This window comes from Biomphalaria glabrata, chromosome 10 (genome assembly GCF_947242115.1).
Source record: "Biomphalaria glabrata chromosome 10, xgBioGlab47.1, whole genome shotgun sequence".
NCBI classification, from domain to species: domain Eukaryota; kingdom Metazoa; phylum Mollusca; class Gastropoda; family Planorbidae; genus Biomphalaria; species Biomphalaria glabrata.
The window spans coordinates 8748557-8771706 of record NC_074720.1 but is presented as its reverse complement, the minus strand read 5'-3'; the positions used below and the strand labels follow the sequence as shown (position 1 = coordinate 8771706).

Below are 23150 nucleotides of genomic sequence, written 5' to 3'. Positions count from 1 at the left end.
TCTTTTATTTGTGATGAGGTTCCCTGAATCCACATTCTACCAAATAAGAAAACAGGAAAGCAGTCAACAACTTCTTTACAGTGATCCATAATACAACAAATATACATATATATTTAGTGGGAAGCATGGTCGAGAGGCTAAGTACGCTTGAACTTGGCTTGGATACCTATGAAGGGGGCTCGAGGTTCAACACCCAACTCAATCAGAGTTGTGTTTACTGAGCACCTAAAGGCAGCAGCGAAAACGTTCTCCCAGATACCCCTTTCTCTCACAAATGAGATTTGAACATAGTGCTCTGAGCATGCTATAAACATGGAAGTAGCACTATATAAAAGCTATAATTATATCTATCTATATATCTCTCTCTCAATATATATATATATATAGATATCGATAGCTATATATAGATATGTCATAGAAGGAGGAGGCTTGAAAAAGACTTGGACGACATTTGTCTGATGAGATAAATCCCAGGGCTGCAATGGTTTAGGGGGCGTGTTGTCACTCCAATATGGACTATTTTGAAGATGATGAGACTATTATTATTCAAATTACATGCATTATATAGAGTGTCATTCTGCTGCTTTAGCTTGCTCAGTGTACCATGGTCCTTTGGAATTTTTAGGGCACCCCTGAGTCCACCCAGCTATATTGGGTGCCTGATAGAAAAGGTGGTTGGTTGTTGTGCTGTCCAGATTACACTTTAAAACAAAATTTAACTAGGAAAGATAAAACTTCATTATTGCTTAATATTTTTTTTTATTTTGTGTCATACACAACCCAATTTACCAGGCAGTCATATCAGAAAAGGGTCCCTCATTTCTGAATGCCATTGAGGAGAGTGATGATGAAGTTATCTATCCAGGTAATTTAACATCGGAGGTGGCAAGAAAAGTGTCAGACAATCCCAATTCTGAACTCTTGGGATTTACGCTCAAGAGCATGCCAAGAATGTCCTCTGTCAACATACTGACAGCAACGCAGCTTTCACAATTAGAGATTAAGGGGTCAAAGTTGTACAGGAGGAGAAGAACTAACAGGCTATCTGTTCTGAGGACATCCTCATCTCCAGAGTCCTTTTCCAAGAGTGAGCTATCAGCTATCCATCCTAAGAGGAAGAAAGCCAAAGCTATGGAAAAATCCACCATTGACCCACTCCTGAGAATGTTTGACTTGAAAATTTCTCCGGTAGAGCACATAATTGTTATAATCTTAAAACATCGTTCCTGCTTTCTTCCATTATACTGTTGTTTTTTGTTTCGTTAAAGTTTGTTGTACATTGGATTTGATTTTTCTGATTGGTTAATAACCTCAGTTTATTATTACAGGAATAAACTAGTTAAGTGAATTTTGATTTCACTTCATTTCTAATTATGCATAAACAATTGAACCAGAAATAAACATTCTGTTGTTTTTTTTTGTATTATTTTTCCTTTTTTTACATTGTACATGTGTTTATATACTAATAGAAGGCGATATTATAATTGTAGGAGCTTATGTTAATTTGAATAGATTTTTAGATTAAATAATTAAACTGCCATATAACATTACCTAAACCAAAAATATATTTTTTCTTTTCATAAATATAAATCCACCATGTCTAAATACCATCAATACAATTAAAATAAATATGTTGATTATTTATAAATCGAATAATGAAATATACAAAATATTTCATGATTTATCTCTTTATACCACCAACATAACAAACATGATATTACATGATATTAAATGATAAAAGTCTCTGTTTGTGTGTTTCAAAGATAATATGAAAGCAAGTGACTGTCTCACTTTTCCTTATTTTATGCAAAGGACTGCAGTAATGTATCTAGCATTTAGCTTTGAAAATTCATTTATTCAAGTTTATCAGAATTTAAATAATATCAAGTAAACCTTCACCTAACTCTTGCTGAACCATTGGGTCACCACATATGATCTATAGATCCTCTTTCTCCATTCCTCTCTGTCTCTCTCCTCCCTTTACCTTAGACAGGCCCATCCGTTCTTTAATGTTGCCTAACCATCGCTTTGTCTGCCTCTTCTTTTTCCTGGTACTGTTCCCTGAAGGAAGGTCTTTGCGAGCCCTGAGAGCATTGCAATATTGCCAAAAAGTTTTAATTTGCATTTATTTAGTGTTCAGCAGGTCATTGTGGGTTCAAATTGCTTTGCTCCAGTGCTTCTTCATGTATATATATTCAAACTCAGGGGGGACAAAATATATTTGTGATTTAAATATAGCACATTTTACTTTCATATTATGTTGTTCATAACAATTATCAAACCATTTTATCAGCAGCTAAATATCCCATTTCAATATTAAGTATAAATTGTAAAAATCTCTAGTACCTGAAGTTATTACTTAATATTAAAAAGCCGTCCCCAGTCGGCACTTTTCATCACAAATGAGCTTTGCCGCAACACTTATTTACAATTTCATTTGTTTCAGTACAAATCTAACTTATACCACTTGGTGATGGATACAGCCAGTAAGCCAGCTCAAGAGATCATGCAAGAGACAAGCATCCACTTTATAGACTGTGTCACCCAGCTGCTGAAAGCTACAAAAGTGCTCACTTATTCTTGAACTATTGTCTCTTTTTATCTGTAATAGGAAGCATTATTTTAAGTACTGGTAGCTATAAATTGACTTGGTTTATTTTGTTTTACTGCAGCAATAAAATAGCTTATATATTGTGATATTATTGCATAAACTTTTGAAGACAATACTAGTTAATGAGGCCATTTCATTTCTAAATCTATCGATATAAAAAAGAACAAAATGAATTATTTCACATTGGATGTTAAAATTACTATTAAAAAAAACAACTCATTTTTATTTTAATACTGTTCTTTTACAATATCTTTGTGGATAGAAATGTAAGATTGGAAATAGGTCGTAAACTCAAGTAGAAAATTGAATCATTTAGTTCAGGCTAAAATTTCTCAAATTGTAGTGTGGCTGGATAGCTCAGATGATAGAGCATAACATTAATAATATGAATATGCTTTATCCCCATACTGGCCCTTTTGCTTTCCCTATTATTCTTCAATGACAAGTAAAATCTGAATGTTCTTTATATTGTATTTTAAACATTAAGTAGCAATTTATTTTTATTTATTAAATTATATTACTTGTTTAAAATATGGTAATATCTTACAGGCATCCTTAGGTGAATAGCTTTTTTTTTGTGATTGGGGGGGGGGGGGGGGGAAGAAAGAAGGAAATACTTAAAAAAAATAAAAAAGGGAATGAGGAACTTAATAAGCTAACATTTAGTGCTTTATCCAAAAATTATACAAATTAATTAGAAAAATGGTGGTTTAAATTGTCTGTCCTGGATACAAAAATGTCAGCAAGACAGTCAGCTCAACATTACAAGAAACTCTGCTATTCAGAATATGTATATTAAAGTTTTATCTTTGTATTTCCAATATTTATTCCTCTGTGAAATTGGACTTTGTAAAATTGATAATAAATGAGAGAAAAAAAAAGTGTTACATTTTCTTAAGCATACTTTTTATGGTACTTTTTTTTATTGACACATAATGAAGCCAAGAGGGACTATTTTGCTTTCCCAATGAATGCCAATCATTTGTATCCTTTCAAATTTAGCAACAATTAAGCTAGTCATGAATCAATATCCACAACAGTTTAGTCTGTCTTGAAAAGCTTTACTTTATGTGAGCAGTGTCATTCTCTATTCAGTGAGGGCACTAGGGTACCCTTACATGACATAAAGTCCAAGCAGTTGAAATAATCTTTAAACTCATTTTAGTCGAGTATAGAGCTATTTCAGGGCAAGTACATTAGTGATCTTTTCTTCAATCCAGATTGAAACCTTTTTATTTTTAGAACATAAAACCTGTTGAACCTACTACAAGCTGTTCTTCTGTATTTTAGTGTTTTTTTTTCCTAAAAAAAATTTTTTTTTTAACTTAGTAAACATCTGGTATTAAATTAATTTTTGTTGGTACATTAACTTTAAGATATTGTTATCTAATTATGGGGAACATTTTTAAAATTAAATTTTGGATAGATTTAAATATATTGACCAAGAAATGGAGTGCAAGTTATCTAAAATATTCTTGAGATACAACGCCAAATAAAATTTTAAAAAGTCTTTAGTTTGTAAATGCGTTACAATGAAGAATATTCTAATTTATATCAATAAAATAATTCTTAAGATAATGTTTGAAATCAGTTGAAATTTTTTTTTGTAAAAGTAAACTTACAATTTTGTACTTAGTTTTTTTTTTTTTTTTTTTTGTTGCTAATTCAGATAAATATTGTCAAATCCTATAAACCAATAACATAATTAACTACACAGCTACATTGAAAAGTAATAAAACTTGTACTAAGAAAACATTTCAATATGTAGGCCAGCTTTCATTTCTTGGATCATCCTGACATTTTTTTGGAAGTAAATTATACCTTACATTAGCATAAATTTGTAGAGAAATTATACTTTACATTAGCAGCATAATTTTTTAAAGAAATTATACCTTACTGTTAGCATAAATTTTGAAAAATAATTTTTTTATCACCCATGATAAAACAAGTCTATCAGTATAATGGAATTACTTTTTAATGATATTAATAATTAACAAACTGTCAAAACTTAAAAGAACACTTTTGAATGTCAACATAAATATTTATTATCATCAGTTACATAGGTCAGATTCAACCTACTGAAATGAACATGACACAAGAAGATCAGTTCTATCAATAGCTGAGATTTAAAAAAAAAAAAAAAAAAGCCACAAATGAAACATTCATTTCAACTATTCAAACTAACAAGTTATTTTTTTTTTTTTACTTTTTACAATGCAGTCACCATTTGTTAACTAGCTGACAATAATTACAGTTATAATTAGGTGGTCTTGACCATTACAGCACAATCCAGCAGAAGTAATAACATGACTAACACATCAGTGAATCTTATTTCTTTAGATCACTTCACCAGTCAATTATGTGAAAGAAATCTAAATTGTTAGTTACGACCATATATATATAAATTACTTCATACAGTGAAAACATTTACACATTCTCTATTTATTTAAACTGCATCTGAGAAAGTGTGTAACACTCTCCTGTTTTCAAAGTTTCAGATATCATGAGAAACAGAATCAACAAAAAGTATCACTAACACTCTCTAACTAGCACTAATGTTTTTTCCTTGGTAAAATTCTGCAGGTTTAGGAGGCTCTGGATCTGCAAACTCTCCCATTTTCTCCTGATAGTAGGCATACTGGCGGTATGGGTGTAAGAGAAACTTTGCCATGTCATCAAAGGGGGTTAATGTCACTCCAAGGTCTTCTAAAGTTAGCATCCCTGGAACTGTCCAGTCAGTCAGTGCCTCCTGATATTTAGGGGGCAAAAAAAAAATCATATTTAAGATATGCAACAAAAAATGCTATTATTAGTTTATACAGTGGAGCTTACAGTTTAATAAGTCATGCAACCTAAACTTTTCATACTATCACAGAGTAAACAGTAACATGAAAAGTAACTGAAATATATTTAGAGGTAACGCATTAGAGAAGAAAAGACTGCGTATTGCTTCTTCTTTTTCTGGTACTGTTCCCTGAAGGAAGGTCTTTGCGAGCCATGAGGACCTTGCAATATTGCCAAAAAGTTTTAATTTGCATTTTTTTTTAGTGTTCAGCAGGTCATTGTTATGTGTTGGATTTTGGTATTGATAGTAAAAAGTCAAATTTTAGCACTGAAAAAAAAAAAGGAGGGTGGGGTCTGGCTTTTTATATTGATCTATATTAGTTGCTAAGATTTGGATAAACAAGATGTGGTCATGTAAGGAGTATAATAAAATTCAAAGTAGAAGGTAATGATTCAAAAAGTGAATGTATATTGATCTAATTTTGCTGAGCCAAGTACTGCTTACTGTTTTATTTTATTAGAATTGTACCTAATATGACCTTGCTATTAAGTTTACTGGAGCTGAGTGTATGGCTGAACATAAGCTCCTGCTGATACTAATGCTAATGCTTAATACCATTAATCCACTGACACTTACCCTCTCTAATTTGTCAGGATTATACCAAGGCCTAGATGGGATATAATCTAGAAGAGCAGCCCGTAACCTGAAATAAATAGAAATCACTAGCTATAAAGTCAAATAGTACCTCATATGATGATAACAATGATAAAAAAAGGCAAGACATACAGAGACTATAACTAGCCAAACCAAACAGTGCATGGGTCACAAGGAGAGCAGATGGACCACGTTACACAGAACTTCATGAGACAGAAAACAAAACAAAAAAAAAGATGTAGAAGATTAAAGTTGGACAAAATTACACAGGACTTCATGAGACAGAACAGAAAAAGAAAAAATGTAAAAGATTGATGTTAGCTAAAAACAATAGTGTCAAGAAAAACAGATGTGTCTAGAATTATGCTTGATTGGAAAAGTGCAATAAGACACAACAAGGTTATGGTAGACTATTCAGGGAGTATGGACTTGGCTTCGTATGCAAAAGCTAGAAAGGGATTTGGAGTTAGGGTTAGGGTTAAAAATCTGGTGTTTACCATGATAGCTGATAGCTAAGAGACTTGGGCCTACTGTAAGATATATATTTTACTCTCAATTCTACTGTAAATTGTTGAGAGAAGATTGAGCAGTTATGTGTTAATCACAAAAGAATGTGTATCTGAGAGAAAGTGCTGTCACTTAAACAGCCTCTGTGGCATCTTCAAGAAACTTTAATCATTTGATACAAGTAATCATAGATAAATCTAAATACAGAATATCAAACCTGATCCAAAATGTTCTGTTTGTCCTAACCAGTCCTTCTTCTCGCCTCAAAATGCTGATTACATAATCCACAATATCAGCTAAGTAATAGCGTTGTGGTCTACACATTGAGAAAAAAAAGGCAATGTTTAAATGAATGAGTCATCTACGAAAAGTAGCAAATCAGACAAAAAAAAAGTTAAAATATATTTATAAACACCTAGTGTCCGTAAAATCAAATCTTAAGAAATATAAACTTAGGAGTTATAGCATTAAAAAAATTGGTGCAGTTAGCTATGTAACTAGTTTCAACACATTTCAATAAAGATGGATTTCAAATTTCTTCTTCCAAATTCTAATATGTTTAATACACTCATTAGTCATATCTGTCAACCCCACCATCCCTTGCCTGACGGGGCTCCTGGTCATTTAAAGTTGTTGTTTTTTTATAAATAGCCTTTATGTAGCGCAACTTTCATGCTTATTGCATACTCAGAATGCTATGGTCCAATCTCTGTTTGTGGACCAGTTGGGGGGGAGGGGGTATCTACACTCAGTAAACACAACTCAGCTTGAATAGGGGGTCAAACCTCAAGCCCCCTTGATGGGTAGTTCAAGCATGCTTAGCCTCTTGACCACACATCTCACAATTTGTCTCTCAACACTAAACTTTTGTTAGTACCCACCTGTCTCATTACTTCTGTCTATTTTGTTAACTTTCTTTGCCTTCCACCCACCTGTCTCTTTACTTCTGTCTACTTTGTAAACTTTCTTTGCCTTCCACCCACCTGTCTCTTTACTTCTGTCTACTTTGTAAACTTTCTTTGCCTTCCACCCACCTGTCTCTTTACTTCTGTCTACTTTGTAAACTTTCATTGCCTTCCACCCACCTGTCTCTTTACTTCTGTCTACTTTGTAAACTTTCTTTGCTTTCCACCTCAAGCCCCCTTGATGGGTAGTTCAAGCATGCTTAGCCTCTTGACCACACAACTCACAATTTGTCTCTCAACACTAAACTTTTTGTTAGTTACCTAACTGCATAATTTTAAGAATATCAAGTATAACAAATTTATTGTGTACATCATCACAGCATCAGACTTAAAGCCACATATACACAGATAAGAAAAAAGGTTGGACAATTAATTTTAGTCAATTAGTGGAATTAAGAAATATTTCTGGACAAAAATACTTTACCCAACACATTGAATAGTTTGGCCAGCCATGTCAGGGTTAAGTATGGCCTTAATTATTCCTTCTGCCACATCAGCAACCTGCAAGCAGAAATCAATTATTCTTATGAGAACAACATCATTTTTTTCTTTAAAGTACTTCACTGATAAGGAATAAATTTTCATACTAAAGATTTGAAAAGACAGAAAAATTACATACAAAAAATATAGACAAATATATTTATATAATAATATATAATATTGTAATCAGTGAAAGGAAGGATGTGGCAAGAACAAATATCTGATAATGCATTAAAACCATATTGGTATTTAAATGTTACAAGATATCTTGTGTTATAAATTACAGATGTTACTTCATAAGAGAATAAAATTTCATCCTAAGCAGATCCATGTGTCAATCTAGCCATGCATGTTAAATCAGTGACTTTAAATCTGCCAAGTCTTTGGTAGTAATTCTTCTAATTCTCTATGTAAAATTTCAGCCTCTTGTTTTGTTTTTATTGTTTTGTATATAATGCAATTGGCTGTAAAAAATCAAACTTTTGTTCCTGAGCTAACGCAATTTGGTACATGGATAAAAAATTATACATATAATGGCACTTTTTTCATTTACGGAGGCTGCTATAAATGAACTAAAAACTATAGAGGATAATGTATTTCATATTTTTTATGTATCTTAATTAAATAGTCTTGAGTATCTTTACAAGAGGGGGCGAGGTGTCTGAATGGTTAAGCGCTTGGCTTCCAAATCTGGACGCCCTGGGTACAAATCATGGTGAAGATTGGGATTTTGAATGCTGTGATTTTTAATGCTGGCCACATTACCCCCTGCTCGTTAACCGTTGGGCCAAAGAAACAGATGACCTTAACATCATCTCCCCTATAGACTGCATGGTCTGAAAGGGGAACTTTGCTTACTTTTAATATGTTTAGAAGAAACTAATTGACTTACATAAACAGGTTGCTTGATTGTGTATTCCCCATTCTTCCAGATTGGTAGACCACTTTTCCATGGAATAAACTGACCAAAAACAGTCCACCTACCTATTATAAAAATACACACAAAAGGATAAATACCTAACGCACAGACTATTCTGTTAATGAGGAAAATTTATAAGTAAATAAATGTTTCTAGTGCTTAAATGCATGCAAGGCACTAATATTTGTACATATAGATGAGAGGAGAAAGCTTTTTGCAGATGCTTTATATCTGGGTCCAGGCAGTCTGAGCATTCAATAATAGATAACTGCTTTACTTGTATTGTAACAATTTCTCTCTCAAACAACTATAAAGAGTTTGAGTTTTGGAAACACTTCAAAATATGAGCTACACTTCTGTTTCTTTCACTGATTATTCAATTTTGTACAAAAGAAATTTTTTATTAAACTTTGTACATAAAGTCGCAAAATACCTAGGTGTTATAATAAATGAAAAACTGTCATGGAATCCACATATTGATGAAACTACAAAAAAATCAAACAAAGCATTAGGATTTATTAAAAGAAATTTCTATAAATCAAATAAGAAAATAAAACTAAAATGTTATTTAACCTTGGTTAGGCCAATAATAGAATATGCATCCTCTGTTTGGGACCCCTCAACTCAAGAAAACATTAAGAAACTAGAACAGACACAAAATAGAGCAGTGCGATTCATAACAAACGAATATTCACATTTGACTAGAGTAACACCTTTAGTAAAATCACTAAATTTAGAAAGCCTTCAGGACAGAAGGCTCAAAAGTAAAGTAGCAATAATACATAAAACACTGAACCATAATCTTCAAATACAAAAACAAAATTTAATAAAATACTCTGAAAGACACAAAGATAAAGGCACATTCCTCGTCCCATATGCTAGGACAAATTTGTACAAATACTCCTTCTTCCCTAGTGCTATTAGAGCATGGAATGGGTTGCCTGAGCTAGCCAGGAAAACCAGTGACTTGGCAGAATTTAAGTCATTGGTTAATATGCATGACTAAATGCATGACGCGTAGGACGTAATCATCTTCTTTTTTGAAGTAACGTCTGTATTAAATAAGATAAGATAAGTCAACCAAAGAATGCTTTGAAAAGCTATTGAGAGAAAGCTGCTGAATCTCTGCTGAGTTCTTAAGCAAGACAAGGGAGAACAATCAGAGGAGGAGCAATGCTTAGAGGAAGAGAATGTCAAGCAATAAAACTGCATATGGAGGCTTTCTAATGTGACTCTTTACATGCTGATACAAGTTGTTTACAAGAAGTGGATCTTTACTACACTGCCACTGGGCTTTTAAAGCATTAGTAATTATTAGTTATTAGTTCGATATAGAAAAAAACTTTAAAATATATTTATCACTATAACTATAGATCTACTTAAATCTAATAACTTGGATCTAAATTTCTAGTGACTCTAGATCCAATATTTTACTAGATCTATTATAATTTATATTCCATCAGACTTGTACTACTCAATAACTCACTAAAATCATGTAAAGTAAAGTAGGCCTACATCTATATAGATGAACGGTGGGCCTACTAGATCTAGACCTTATAATAGATCTAGATGTCTAAATCTCATCTCATTTAAACTTATGGAAGTCAGCAGGTAGGGTTCAAATTAGAAAAATCTAGGGGCCATAGTAACAACAGAGAAAAAATTCAAAGCCTGACAAAGCGCATAGCGGCCAGGCAACTCTCTCAACTCCGATACTTTTCAAAAGCTGGCAAGCACCCATTGAAATTGAAGCCTAGACACTCTAGATCAAAAGTATTCAAATTAGAAGAAACTAGATTATCTTATCTAGAATATATCTATCTAGACTGATTCAAACCACTCTAGTCACTCAAGGACTAGATGTAGCTAGGTCTAGACTTATAATAAGACAATTAAAACTTTAACTGTGTCAAAAGACCAATGCGCGCATGTTCAATATATATCAAAATCTTATTTCGGCATTCTTCCAAAAATGGAAAAATAATAAAATTGAATTTGTTTTTTCATTAAATTTTTTTAAAAAATCGGATTAAAAAAAAAAATGTCAGGGAAAATTTCGGATTTTTTTGTTAGAAAATCGCATGATGAAATTTTAGGAAAATTCCCATCACTGTTATGATGCAAATATTTCTACCCCTACAGCTATCCAGATAAATAAACCCTAAGGATTCAGCTAAACTACTTTCATTGCCACACTGATTTTTTTTTAAAGCAGCTTTAAAACATTTATAATATCTTAAAAGTAGAGATACTCATTTAAAAAATCAATTAAAAAAAAAAAAAAAAAAGGACAGGGAAAATTTTGGATTTTTTTGTAAGAAAATCGCATCAGATGAAATTTTCGATTATGATGCAAATATTTCTACCCCTACAGCTATCCAGATAAATAAACCCTAAGGATTCAGCTAAACTACTTTCATAGCCTCACTGATTATTTTTTTTTAAGCAGCTTTAAAACATTTATAATATCTTTAAAGCAGAGATACTCATTTATGGAAATTGCTTTAAAAAACAAAAAAAAAAAAGACTGACAGGATCAACAACATAACATGACCGTAGGCATTAAAAAAACAAAATTACTGTAATAGTTGAAATAGTTCAGGAATTGATCTTCTGCACCAAACATGTCTGATGGCTTGAAAATGATGGCTTCTGGGAACTCCTCACGAACAGCTAGTTCTGACTCATACTGAAAATTTAATCAGCAAATTATTTTTGAAAAGCATTGCCAGAGTATTAAATAGATGTGACATACGAACCTAAGAGGAAAGCAAGCTAACAATAACTAAAAATAAAGTATAAATCTCTAATAATAATGTGGTAGCGTGGTGTAGCAAGGAATGTTGGCCTCGTTCAGTAGTGGCCCAACTATGGTTCATCTTGTAGAGAACTTTTTTGTGTGACTGTAGAGTCCATTCTGGAGTTACTGTCCACATACAAAACAGGTAAAGGTAGCATTTGCTTTGGTTGTGGAGGAACGGGTGTGGAACGTTTAGAGAAAAAAAAATATGTATCACTTTTTTAATAGAAACAATAACAACTCTAGTATGAAATTTAAACCTAAAAATTCTATTTCCACTAGAATTTCAATTCCTAAGCACCAGTTGTCTATAATAATAAAAAGGCCTTTCTTTGAGTCCTAAGATTACTAAAGAGTACCAGCTGGGATCTACATATTTTGCCACATCCAGCGCAGAAGTAGGCCTAACCGTTGCCTAGCAGCTGTCCATTTAGGTTCTCTTTTGGTTGTCTTCATCTGTTATTCTGTTCGTAGTCTGGTCTCAAATATTACCAATAAGTCTAACTAAATAATGTTTGTACTAGAAACAAAATGAAGTAAAAAATTACTACCTTCGTCTTTAGAAACTCTGAAGTCTTCCAGACTTTCTGAATATCCTTTTTAGCATTCAAATGAGAAACATGAACGAAAGTTTGTACACCAGATTCTTTGGCTATTCTGGCAAGTCTCCGAGCACCAGCGACATGGACATCAGAATATTTGAAATTTCTTAAAGAATAAAAGAAATGGAATATATATATATTTTTTATATTTAAAAAAATAAATGCTAGCATTTAAAATATTTTTAAATATTTTTTTTTTAAGTATTTTATTTCAAAACTTTTTTTTTAACAAAAGAATGAATCCTACTTGGTTTCATACTCTCGTCCAATTAAATTTATGACAACATTTGAGTACTGTACAGTCTTTCGTATAGATTCTTCATCACGTAATTGGAAAGGCTAAAGAGAAACAAGCAAAATAAAAAAAAAAAAACTTAAAAAAAAAAACAAACAAACAACAAAGCTTATATTAAGTGTATCAATTAGTTTGTATCAGTCATGTAATTAAATTTGTAATAAGCCTCTGACGACAATCTATAAAGGGGACTAATTCAGACTATACCACACCTTCAGTCAAGTACTATTTCTTTCCAGTCAGAGAAATAACGTAAAAACTTTTGGACAGACAGACACACAGAGTGAGTTGATGTAAGCTTAGTAAAAAAAAAATGAAACAATTAAAATTTATCTAAATGGGGAAAAAAAAATGAGAAAAAAAAGTCAACCCTTACAAAAAAGAGTACTTGACCAAGATCTCCTACAAGTCTCAGACGTTCAACTTCATTAGCATCGCATCTGTAAGGGATAATTACTTGTGACCCTATTTTACCTATAGAATGAGAAAACAAATAATTTAGAAACAATTATGATTTTACTTACAAATTTACTGAATACTGTCAAGCAAAACAATAGAAACAGCAATTGTTAAAAAACAAAAAAGGTTTAAGGTAAAAAACAAAAAAGAAAAGACATTTTAATTGACTCTCTCAGAAAATTATAAATGCAGCTCTCGATTTGAAACTGTTTTTCTGTTAGATAAATGCTTACATTTTAATGACTTAAAACTCATTTTTTTTGTTATTTTTTGCTTCTCAAAATATTTTAGTTGCTCAAAATTTAATTAAGTAGTTTCTACAGTTTTTTTTCTTTCTATGTGTTTTTACTGAGTAGGACATGTTTAAAGCAAGAAATTTATGATTTCTCTCTCATTTTTTTAATGACTTGTATCATTATTCTGATGTTATTGATAAGGTATTTAATAAACTACAGATTTGTGCTTTTTATGTGTTTTTAAATGTATTATTTATTTATTATTTTCTAAATAAAAATTCATTTGTATTACATAAAAAAGGATCCAATTCTCAAATGTAACATTTTCTGATTAATAAAACAAAAATTTGATAATAACATGGTAGTGCACTACAAATCTAATTGTGAAAGTAAATAATTGGAAAAAATCTGGAAAGAAAAAGTCAATTAATAGGCTGATTACTTTTTAGTCATACAACTCACCTAATTTATTGCAAACATAGCGACCCAAAAAGCCATTTGCACCAAACACTGTTGCCACAACACCACTGAATGAGCTCCGGCCCCCAGTGCCCCTTTTCATGGCTGTCAGCTTTGTTGGTACATTGCTTGATGCATCTCTTTGTTGAATTACAATGCATCCAGCAGCCTTAGGTAACTGATTCCATGTCTGACCTGTCAGCAGAAAAGGAAATAAACTTTTGAATATCGTATAAAAATGCAACAAAGAAAAATGGTTAAATTCATATCTTTAAAATATGTACATCTAGGATATTGAAATATATATATATATATATATATATATATATATATTTTATATATATATATATATATATGTAATTTTAGAATCATGCCTGAAATTTGTAATTGATAGGCCCTAATGGATAGCAAGGGGCATGTGATACACATGTTCCCCTTTGAATAGTGAAGCCAAATATGTAGATCTTGCTCAGTTGTTCATCAAGACGCTTTAAAATAACTTGGTCACCGGAAGCACCCTGATTCATTCATGTGTGTGAGGTCAAAAAAGGATGCTTTCACATCAGTGCACTTTGTCTTCAAGTAGAGCTAAGGTCTTACATAGAAACTAGATTTCTACATCAATTTACTAAATGTGTTAGAAATGTGAAAAATGAAGAGTGTGTCACGCTACCATAGTATTTTTGGCACAGCCATACCATCAAAATAAAAATTAAAATGCATTGATAAAAATACAGTGCAGGGGTGAAGGTATCAATATGGGTGACAAAAGGGGGGTGTTCAATAAGGCAGTTTTTCTCTAGATCTAAAGCTTAGATTCTAGATCTAGACTATATCCTAAAAACTAGATCTAGACTAGAATCACTAAATAAGTAGAAGAGGTTTTCAATTTCAATGACCAGATCTAGATCTTGACAATATTAATATTAATTTAATATTAATGCAAACATCTTTAAACTAGTCATCCATTTGTCAATAAAAAAAGATATGTTGTTTTATTTCAATGTAGACTCATAATTACAATAAATTATAATATCGAAGAAGGTCAGGCCAACGAGGTACATTAACGAACACCATTCCAAGCTTTGTAACTTTTTGAACACTCTCAATGCCCTAATGAACACTCTCAATGCGCTAATGAACACTTCCTAGTTATTGTATTTAAAAAATGTTATTATCTTCAATTTTTATCTTTTTTTTTAATATCAATTTCATTTTACACAAACTCAAGACAGACTGTTCAGTGTTATTTATACCATTCTCTATTGCTTCCCTCTCTGTTTATAACTGATGCCACAAGTTTTACCTATATAGTAGCCTACATAGTTGACCTCCCACCCCCCAAAAACAAAACTGCATGACCCCTGCATGTTTAGCCCGCTCACTCCACTCAGTGACTGTGTCCTAAATTTGAAATTAATAAACAAAAAACACTCAACATTCAACACATATCTTATCATGCAAACATAAAATAAGTCTAAAAGTCGGTGCAGAAGTCACTATCCCAGTGACCTCATTTTGGTAGAATAAGTGTGTTCATATTTTTATTTTTTGTGTTCGTATTTATGCATAGTTTGAAAACATCCTTATGACATGATTTGATTTCATGTGAGGGGCTATGCCTGGGGATCTTAAAATTTAGTTAATGATAATGTTTTATATAGAATTAAAATCTGAGTTTATTGATGCCTAAATATAGAGACTGTCCAAAATAAATTATATAAATGTTGTCCGGAATCAAATAATGTGGGTCAAATTTGTCCAAATTAAATAAAAACACACAGCCTCTTTGACCTTAAATATAGTAACAAGTATAGGTTAGGGGTACAAATATAAGTATAACTTCTATATAGTAGTCATACTTATTCTCCTTTAACTAAAGAAGATTTTGATACTTCATTTTCTTTTCTACGTCAAACCATTGTAAAATAATGCGTTGTCAAAGTCAAATTTGGGCCTATAGGTGTCCAAATAGCATTTATATAACATAAACTTCTCTAGAATACTCTAGATCAGTAATTCCCAAAGTGGTCTATATAGACCCCCAGGGGTCTACGAAAGGGAAAACATAAATTGGGGGTCTATGAGGTGTCCACGGGAGTCTACGATAATAGATTTCATTTAATTAAATTAAAGTCGTCACTTTAATTTTAACATCAAATTAATGTAATTCTTTCATACACTAATATATGATTTGTACCCGAGTTAATCCTTTAAATATTTATCCTGCCATTCAAACGAAAAATTGTTGTATCTAATTTCAATTTCTACATGCAACCAATGTTTAACAAAAAGAATGTAGACTGTACAGCGTTGATTATTTAAAATTGGTATTTATTCCTTTACTTGTCATACTAGCGGTTGCCTAAGTGCCTTTTTACACCGATATGAAATCAATTATGCTGGAGGATCATTTGAGACAATGCCTGCAACCTGACAAAATAGATAAAGATTTGAAAAACGTTCGTATCAGATCAGAATAGACCCACAAAATCTCTCTTCGACATCATATAGAGAAGATAATAGTTCGTGAGCATCTTACAAAATCTCTTTAAATACATGTATAGCAAAATACGGAAAACACAATCTAATAGGTAAAACATTAATTTTACCCGCCGTTGCAGTTTTCAATAACTGTTTTACACAAATCTATAAATCTATCTGATATTATTAAATGAATTTCTTTAGGCAACAATACAGTTCAAGGTCACATCTGTGGCATGAGTTATAAAATTAAAAGCCTTGCTTCTTTTGTAATTCTTTCCAAATGACATAATATATACAGTTTGGGATCAGAGGCGTCGTAGGCTCTGACAGAGTGTAGCGCTATGTGCTGCAAACTGCCTAAATTTAAGGTCACCAGCTCATTCTTTTTAACAGGGTTGACCCACGAAACCTTTCTCATGTTCGGGTATAGCTGCAAGGCAGCACAGTTTGAATTCAGTTTTCCTTCTGCTAGGTGGGCTGCAAGCCAAGTCTAATTAGCCCTTCCTGCCGAAAGCGTACTGGTTTAGGTACCTTCACACTTTCTCGTGTTAGTGAAAACAGTTCTGCGCACCCAATATTTGAGCCAGACGTGAAAGATCAAAAAATACATAAGAAACTGCTCTTTGTGAAAACTTTTAAAATGATACATAAGGCTAATTAATTGATTGATTACTATTTAATGTTTAAAGACTACTTCATAGATCAACTAATTCCTACATGAAACATATTATCCGTAGCATCGGATAATAGAGGTGCAAAAAAAAATAAATTCCAATGTGTTTGGTGATTCCAGTAATAAATATAGATCTAAATTGTTATTTCAATTTAAATTAGAATTTTATCAATAAAAAAAAGATCTCTATAACATGTACTGTGTGTAGCTTTAGTTTAGTTTTTCACTCTTTAACTCACTACACTGCTACACTGCCTGACTACAGTTACTGAGTAAACTGAGTTAGAAATTTGTTTTAAAAATGTTTTGATGAATAATTTGCAAAAATTCAATACAAGTTAAGTAGGGGGTCTACCGAAAGCCTGAAAAAATGGCAAGGGGTCTACGAGACAAAAAAGTTTGGGAACCACTGCTCTAGTGAGAGTCTAGATCTAGAATCTAAATTATAAAAACTGTTTTTATTTCAATAACAAACCAAAAAAAACATTAAAATTAAAACAAGTAAAAATAATTATAATCTATAGTATTTTATCTATAGAACAAGATTTAAATCCAAGCTGATGTAGATAACAAATAACACTATTTTGGGATCTAGACAGATCTAATATAATTGAACATTTAATCTCATAAATAAAAGACTTACGACTAATATTATTAATGGTGGCCTTGGCCACTAAGACCGACGCCATTTTGTTGTACAAGGTTACAGGATAAACCAGATTTTTTAAATTTATTATTTAAAAATATAATCTATGTAGATCTATATTTATAGATCTATCTAGTTTGGATCTTGATCCCGATCTACTCTAGATCTAGAAAATTAAATTTATAGACTGATTTTGAGATTATTTTAATATTTAGATTTTATCTGTTATAACCTACAAATTAACGATATTGATAGATTTTATTTAGATCTAGAGTATCTAGAGTCGTTTTTTTTTTTCTCGATGTGTTTGTATATATGTTTATAGATCTATATAGGTCTGTGATAACATATGGCTCCTTTTTCGGAAAACAGTGGATGCGCTCAGAGTAGTCACTGGTTTTAGTTTTTTCTTGAGAGTCTGGTGTGACTAATCAAACCAATTCTGGAGAGGCAAAGTTTGTCATTGTTCATGCATGTTAATGCATCTTTTTTTTTAGGGCTAGCTGTAGGGCAGCTTTCTTTTTTCTGTCTCTTGCTCTCGGCGAGATTCGTAGGTCTACAAGCAAGCACAGTCTGTCTCCATGCTGACCGATCTTGAGGTATTTCCTACCACAATCTTTCAATGATGCCTGTAGTTCTCATATCTCGCTTGCAAAATTTACGAAAAAGTCCTGGAAATCTCCGGAAATAATTAAAATAAAATCTTTTGAAAATTTATAAAAATCTCCTGAAATATAGACAAAATTGTCATTTTGGGGTGTCATTCAATATGTAAGATGCCAATCCTACGCTCGATTAAAAAAAAACGGCATTATGCAATACCCGTAATTGTGGAATCTGGTGAAAGAAGCTTCTCGCGCCTCAAACAAATAAAGAATTACTTGAGGTCAACAATTCTCGTAGATAGATTGAAACATTTGGTAGGCTGATTCTTGCTATTGAGCGTAATCTATGTAAGAAACAGAGTTTTTATGTTATAGGCCTACTGTATGACTTCGCTACACGCAAGGCTCGTAAAGTTATTCTATACGTAATAAAATGCAAAGACGAACTTATTTTCAAATAAAAATTCTTAATTTTCACTAAGCCTATTATCCGTATCCTTACCCAAACTGGCCCCCTCGCATTCCGTTTCGCTTAGGGCTCCGCAAACAGTTTAGTCAGGCCCTGCCTCTATGTTATCTTTATTTATTTATTTATTTTGTTGGAAAATGATATCGTGTTGAGCAGTTATTATAGTTTGGTTCAAAGGCGCACTTTTAACGCGACATTTTTGTGATGTAATGGTGACAGACTTAACTGGCCCATTCTGTAATACAGGTAATTGCTGTTACACTAGTTTGGACTTAAATGCTTCAGTTTTGGATCTCGTGATGTTGATGCTACACGTTCTCGCATATAATAACATTCGAAAGCATCTTAAAATTAAATTATAGCTTTTATATAGCGCTACTTTTATGGCTCTGAGACATGGACACTATACAGAAAACAACTAAGACTTCTTGAGTGCTTCCACCAAAGATGCTTGCGCTCCATCAAAGACATTATGGTGGCAAGACCGCACTACAAACAGCGATGTCCTTGCGAACGCCGGTATGGACAGTAAAGAGGGACTTCTTATGGTCCGGCAGTTACGCTGGGTAGGGCACGTATCCCGTATGGGAGACGAACGTATGCCAAAGGCAGTCTTTTTTGGTGAGCTAAAAGATGGTCGACGTAACAGAGGCGCCCCACGGAAACGCTTCAAAGACCAGCTTAGGCGTCAACTTTCCTTGGCTGACATGCGGCCTCAGAACGAGACAGCTGGAGGTCACTCACGAAGGCGCGGGATAGGCCTACACATTTGAGACCAAAAGAAAATCCGCTGCCGAGGATGTGGCAAAATATGTAGGTCACAGCTGGGGCTGCGCAGCCAAGGGAAATACTGCACTCCTTACTAATCTTCGGAATCGAAGACAAGCCTTATTATTATTATTTTATGCTTATAGCATGCTCAGAGCGCTATGGTCCAATCTCACTTGTGGACCAGTGGGGAAAGGGGTACCTGAAAGAAGGTTTTTCATTGTTTCCTTTAGGTGCTCAGTAAACACTGCTCGAGTCGGGTGTTGAACCTCTAGCCCCCTTCATTGGTAGCCAAGACCATGTTCAAGCGTACTTAGCCTCTCGACCACGCTTCAAAGACGTTATACTATCAAGGTACTTCATAAACTTCAATCGTTCCATACATCATTACAATTGGTGACCTCAAGTTTAAAGTCAAATCAAAGTTCCAGCAACAGCCTGTCATTGTCGTTGGAAATTCTTAGGTTGTTTCATCCTCGATTAACCCCCCAAAATTTAAACTCGTATTTCTCAAACGTTTACCGTTAGCGCCCCCCCCCTCTTTTAGAAGCTGATGACCTGGAAGAGATTCCCACAGTGGGGTGCGGGAAGTTTTTAAGAATGTACATTTATATTTACGTCACTCTGTTTAAAATTTACGTTATTAAATTTGACTAAAGCTAGACCGGTAATAGAGTTTCGTATATAACTTTAAGCGTGTTGTGTAAGTCAGCGGTTCTCAACCTTTTAAGTTCGGCGACCCTTTTTACAATCCCCCACTATGCCGCGACCCCCCGCTCACACACACACATACAGCAATAGAAGAATAGATAATAACAATCCATAGTTTCGATGGTCTTAGGCGACCCCTGGCAAATGGTCAATCGACCCCCAAGGGGGTCGCGACCCACACGTTAAGAACCCCTGGTGTAAGTGATCATGAACTATAGAAAAAAATAAAGGGTAAACAACGAAGTGTCGACATGTGTGACTAAGTAACCTTTGTCCCGGGTGAAGTCTAGATTATAGACATTCAGTCCGAACGACAGCGACCTCGGAAGTATTTACCGCACTGTTTCAGTGGCGTAGCATCCATGGCGCGAAGGGGGCTCAATGAACCCGGGCCCACGACCATTAAGGGCCCAGTGCGCTTGGGCCCATGACTCTTGACTTGTTGAGAACTTGAGGGTTTTATCAAAGTGAAAAACTAAATTCACTTGTGCAAAAACCGATAAAAAATAGAATTTAAAAAGCTTCCTTAAAATTTCCTGAACGTTGTATAGTAGCGAAATTAATATTAACTTCAAAACCAGTGTTTGAAGCTTTAATGTAAGGATTTGCTTTGCATCAGGTTTTGTAAATTGTAATGGTGGCTAGCTTTAACCGTGAGTTTAAGGTGACAATCGTTTCCATATCGTCCCATTCTTTTTTTTTTCCTTGTCTGTTCATAAAACCAATGGTAGTATTACAGGAATTGGGGGGGGGGGGGGAATGGAGAGAGTTTGGTTAAGTAACAGGGAAAGTCCTGATTGTCACCAATTAAAATTTCGATACAGCTGCAAATTATTCAACTTTTTCAAAGCTCATTATGTTTTTATTTTGTTTTGTATTTAAAGTATTGTAAATATCATTTGATTCATTATCAAGTGGAGCAGTTTTTCACATGTTAACGTTCAGGCTGATTCGTCAGCTGGTAACGCACCAACAATATCATTAACTATCAACAATTTTGGATCTTCGCTCTTTGTAATGAACATGAAAATCTGATCTTGTTTTGACCACTCGCTAATGCTCCTATATCTGCGACTATGACTTTATAATTGATGAACTCAATCGGGTATATTACAATGAACAATGTATTTGATCATGAACTATATACTTCTCAATAACCTTGACTGCTCAATAGTATTATATCTATATGCTCGTATATCTCCGACTATGAATTTATAATGAACTATACTATGAACTGCAGCGGGTATATTAGTTTGAACAGTGTAAATGATCAGGAACTATGTACAACTTCTCAATAACCTTGACTGCTCAACGTGCATGCGTTAACCTGTTTGTTTTGTGTGCTATTGTAAGTGAAATTGAAAGTGGTAGTCTGACCAAGAAAAAAAATAGTCTGACATAAAAAAAACTATTGAATGCGAAGAAGTTTACATTGTGAAATAGTGTAAGACATTCAATCAAGACGATGCGTCCACTAAAGTCTTCATCGCATTGTTTTGTTGTCTTCTGCATTGTATACAAAATGTTCATGTAATCATTATATCATAATAAAGAGGAGATGAACTCTAAACAAAATAAAAATAACATTCAACATTAAGCAAGCCAAAGAAACATGAGAGTGTTAACATAGGAATAGTTAAAGTTGAATAGGTTTGTGCTATTGCAATGAATGAGGAAACCGACTTGGGGAACAGGTTTATAACAAGATCTTGAAGATAGACAGGTAACTAAAAGTATCATGGAATAGTGCCATTCACTGACCAATGCTTAGTATTTGGTTGAAACTTGGTTAATTGCTCTTAAAGAAGTTTAACGCCATATATTTATGCAAAAACACTAGAAAATTGCTATGAATATTCAAATTTGACAGGAAATCAAAGCCCAAGAGATTCAAAACGAGATAATAGATCTGTTGGACAATGCAGTTCTGGAAAAAATACCGGTACTATATATAAATTCTGTACCATTTGCCTCTTTCATTAGTGGCAGCGCTCAAGACAAAAAGTTGATAATAAATTCGTATTTTTTTTATACTGTTCAGTGATCTCCGTTAACGGAACATAAAAAAAAAAAAAAAAAATTAATCATTTCTAGGTTTTCATATATGCGAGTATCAAACGTTAGCAGAATTTGCTGAACAAATGCTCCAAGCAATTAAAAAAACAACAACATGTATCCTTAACTAAACTACTAGGCTAAAGTTATGAAGGTGTTTCCAATATGATTGGATACTAGGATGGCCTTTGGGCAATATTTCATCAGAAGAAGCCGCTCGCGCATTAAAATATATGCACTGGTCTTTTATCTTATATAATACAGACGTTACTTCAAAAAAGAAGATGATTACGTGTTTCTTACTTTGCTACTTAGAAGGCCAGAGAAATGTTCAGTAAATAAATATTCGATCTATTTACTGTAATGGAATTAGGCCTAGAACTAGATACTAGTTTGTATCAATGTTTGAAAGCGTGACACCTAGAAGTGTTTTAGGAATGTCATTGTGTAGAATGGGAATTAGGGCTCATATAACATTTCTTTATATATTAGAAACTCCGTTAACTCGTTTCATTCTGTTACAATCATTGACTTTAAATTCGTGTTGGATTTCTGACAGAGTCAAACGTAATAAGATTATTAAAAAGCTTCACTACTTGCATTGGAATGTCTTTTGGTCAACGTACCGATACATTCAGATTACTCAATTGTTTTGTCATACATTTTATTCGTCTTATTGGGGGAGGGGTCCACCAATATATTCTTGAACCCGGGCCCACGGGTATCATGCTACGCCACTGCACTGTTTATTGTCCTCTGTGCTGAGTATAACAATGTTCTGGAAAAAATGGCAGTTGGACTTCACAGTATTCGCTCTACAATATAAATCTGCAGAGATGATTCCAGAGAAAGCAGATATTGTTTAACATTCAATTATGACGACTGCGCCCTCAGGAGTTTTTATCGCTTTGTTTTGTTTTCCTATGTGTTATGTATAAGATATTGAATTAACTAAAAACATACT

General features: G+C 33.2%; 2 protein-coding genes across 10 annotated transcripts in view; one reads left to right on the top strand and one right to left on the bottom strand.

Moving 5' to 3' along the window:
- The window catches only part of LOC106054329 (dynein axonemal intermediate chain 7 homolog), a 60164-nt gene extending 57357 nt beyond the window's left edge, over positions 1–2807 (top strand). For 7 of the 9 annotated variants that reach the window (XM_056044781.1, XM_056044783.1, XM_056044779.1 and 4 more), the window contains 2 exons: positions 793–1188; positions 2447–2807. In XM_056044781.1, the coding sequence (XP_055900756.1) occupies positions 793–1188; positions 2447–2584 (534 nt within the window). In that variant the 3' untranslated portion in view covers positions 2585–2807. The remainder of the gene's footprint in view (positions 1–792; positions 1189–2446) is intronic. The other 2 variants (XM_056044785.1, XM_056044784.1) reach the window with 1 other exon arrangement.
- A 1824-nt stretch (positions 2808–4631) lies between these two features.
- Positions 4632–17718, bottom strand: LOC106054342 (NADH dehydrogenase [ubiquinone] 1 alpha subcomplex subunit 9, mitochondrial-like). Its single transcript, XM_056044787.1, has 11 exons — positions 17576–17718; positions 13776–13967; positions 12995–13092; positions 12571–12662; positions 12273–12429; positions 11502–11610; positions 8895–8986; positions 7947–8023; positions 6775–6873; positions 6033–6099; positions 4632–5360 (listed from the first exon to the last, which is right to left on the bottom strand). The coding sequence occupies exons 1-11, from the start codon at positions 17619–17621 to the stop codon at positions 5154–5156; spliced, it is 1236 nt and encodes a 411-aa protein (XP_055900762.1). The 5' UTR covers positions 17622–17718; the 3' UTR covers positions 4632–5153.
- Positions 17719–23150: the final 5432 nt, after the last annotated feature.

Excerpts from the sequence above, each read along its gene's own strand:
- LOC106054342 (XM_056044787.1), bottom strand. The coding sequence starts at position 17,621 with ATGGCGTCGGTCTTAGTGGCCAAGGCCACCATTAATAATATTAGTC. Across the intron at positions 13,968-17,575 it reads CACCATTAATAATATTAGTC|GTCAGACATGGAATCAGTTA; the intron begins GTAAGTCTTTTA and ends TTCTGCTGACAG. Across the intron at positions 6,100-6,774 it reads AACAGAACATTTTGGATCAG|GTTACGGGCTGCTCTTCTAG; the intron begins GTTTGATATTCT and ends TATTTATTTCAG.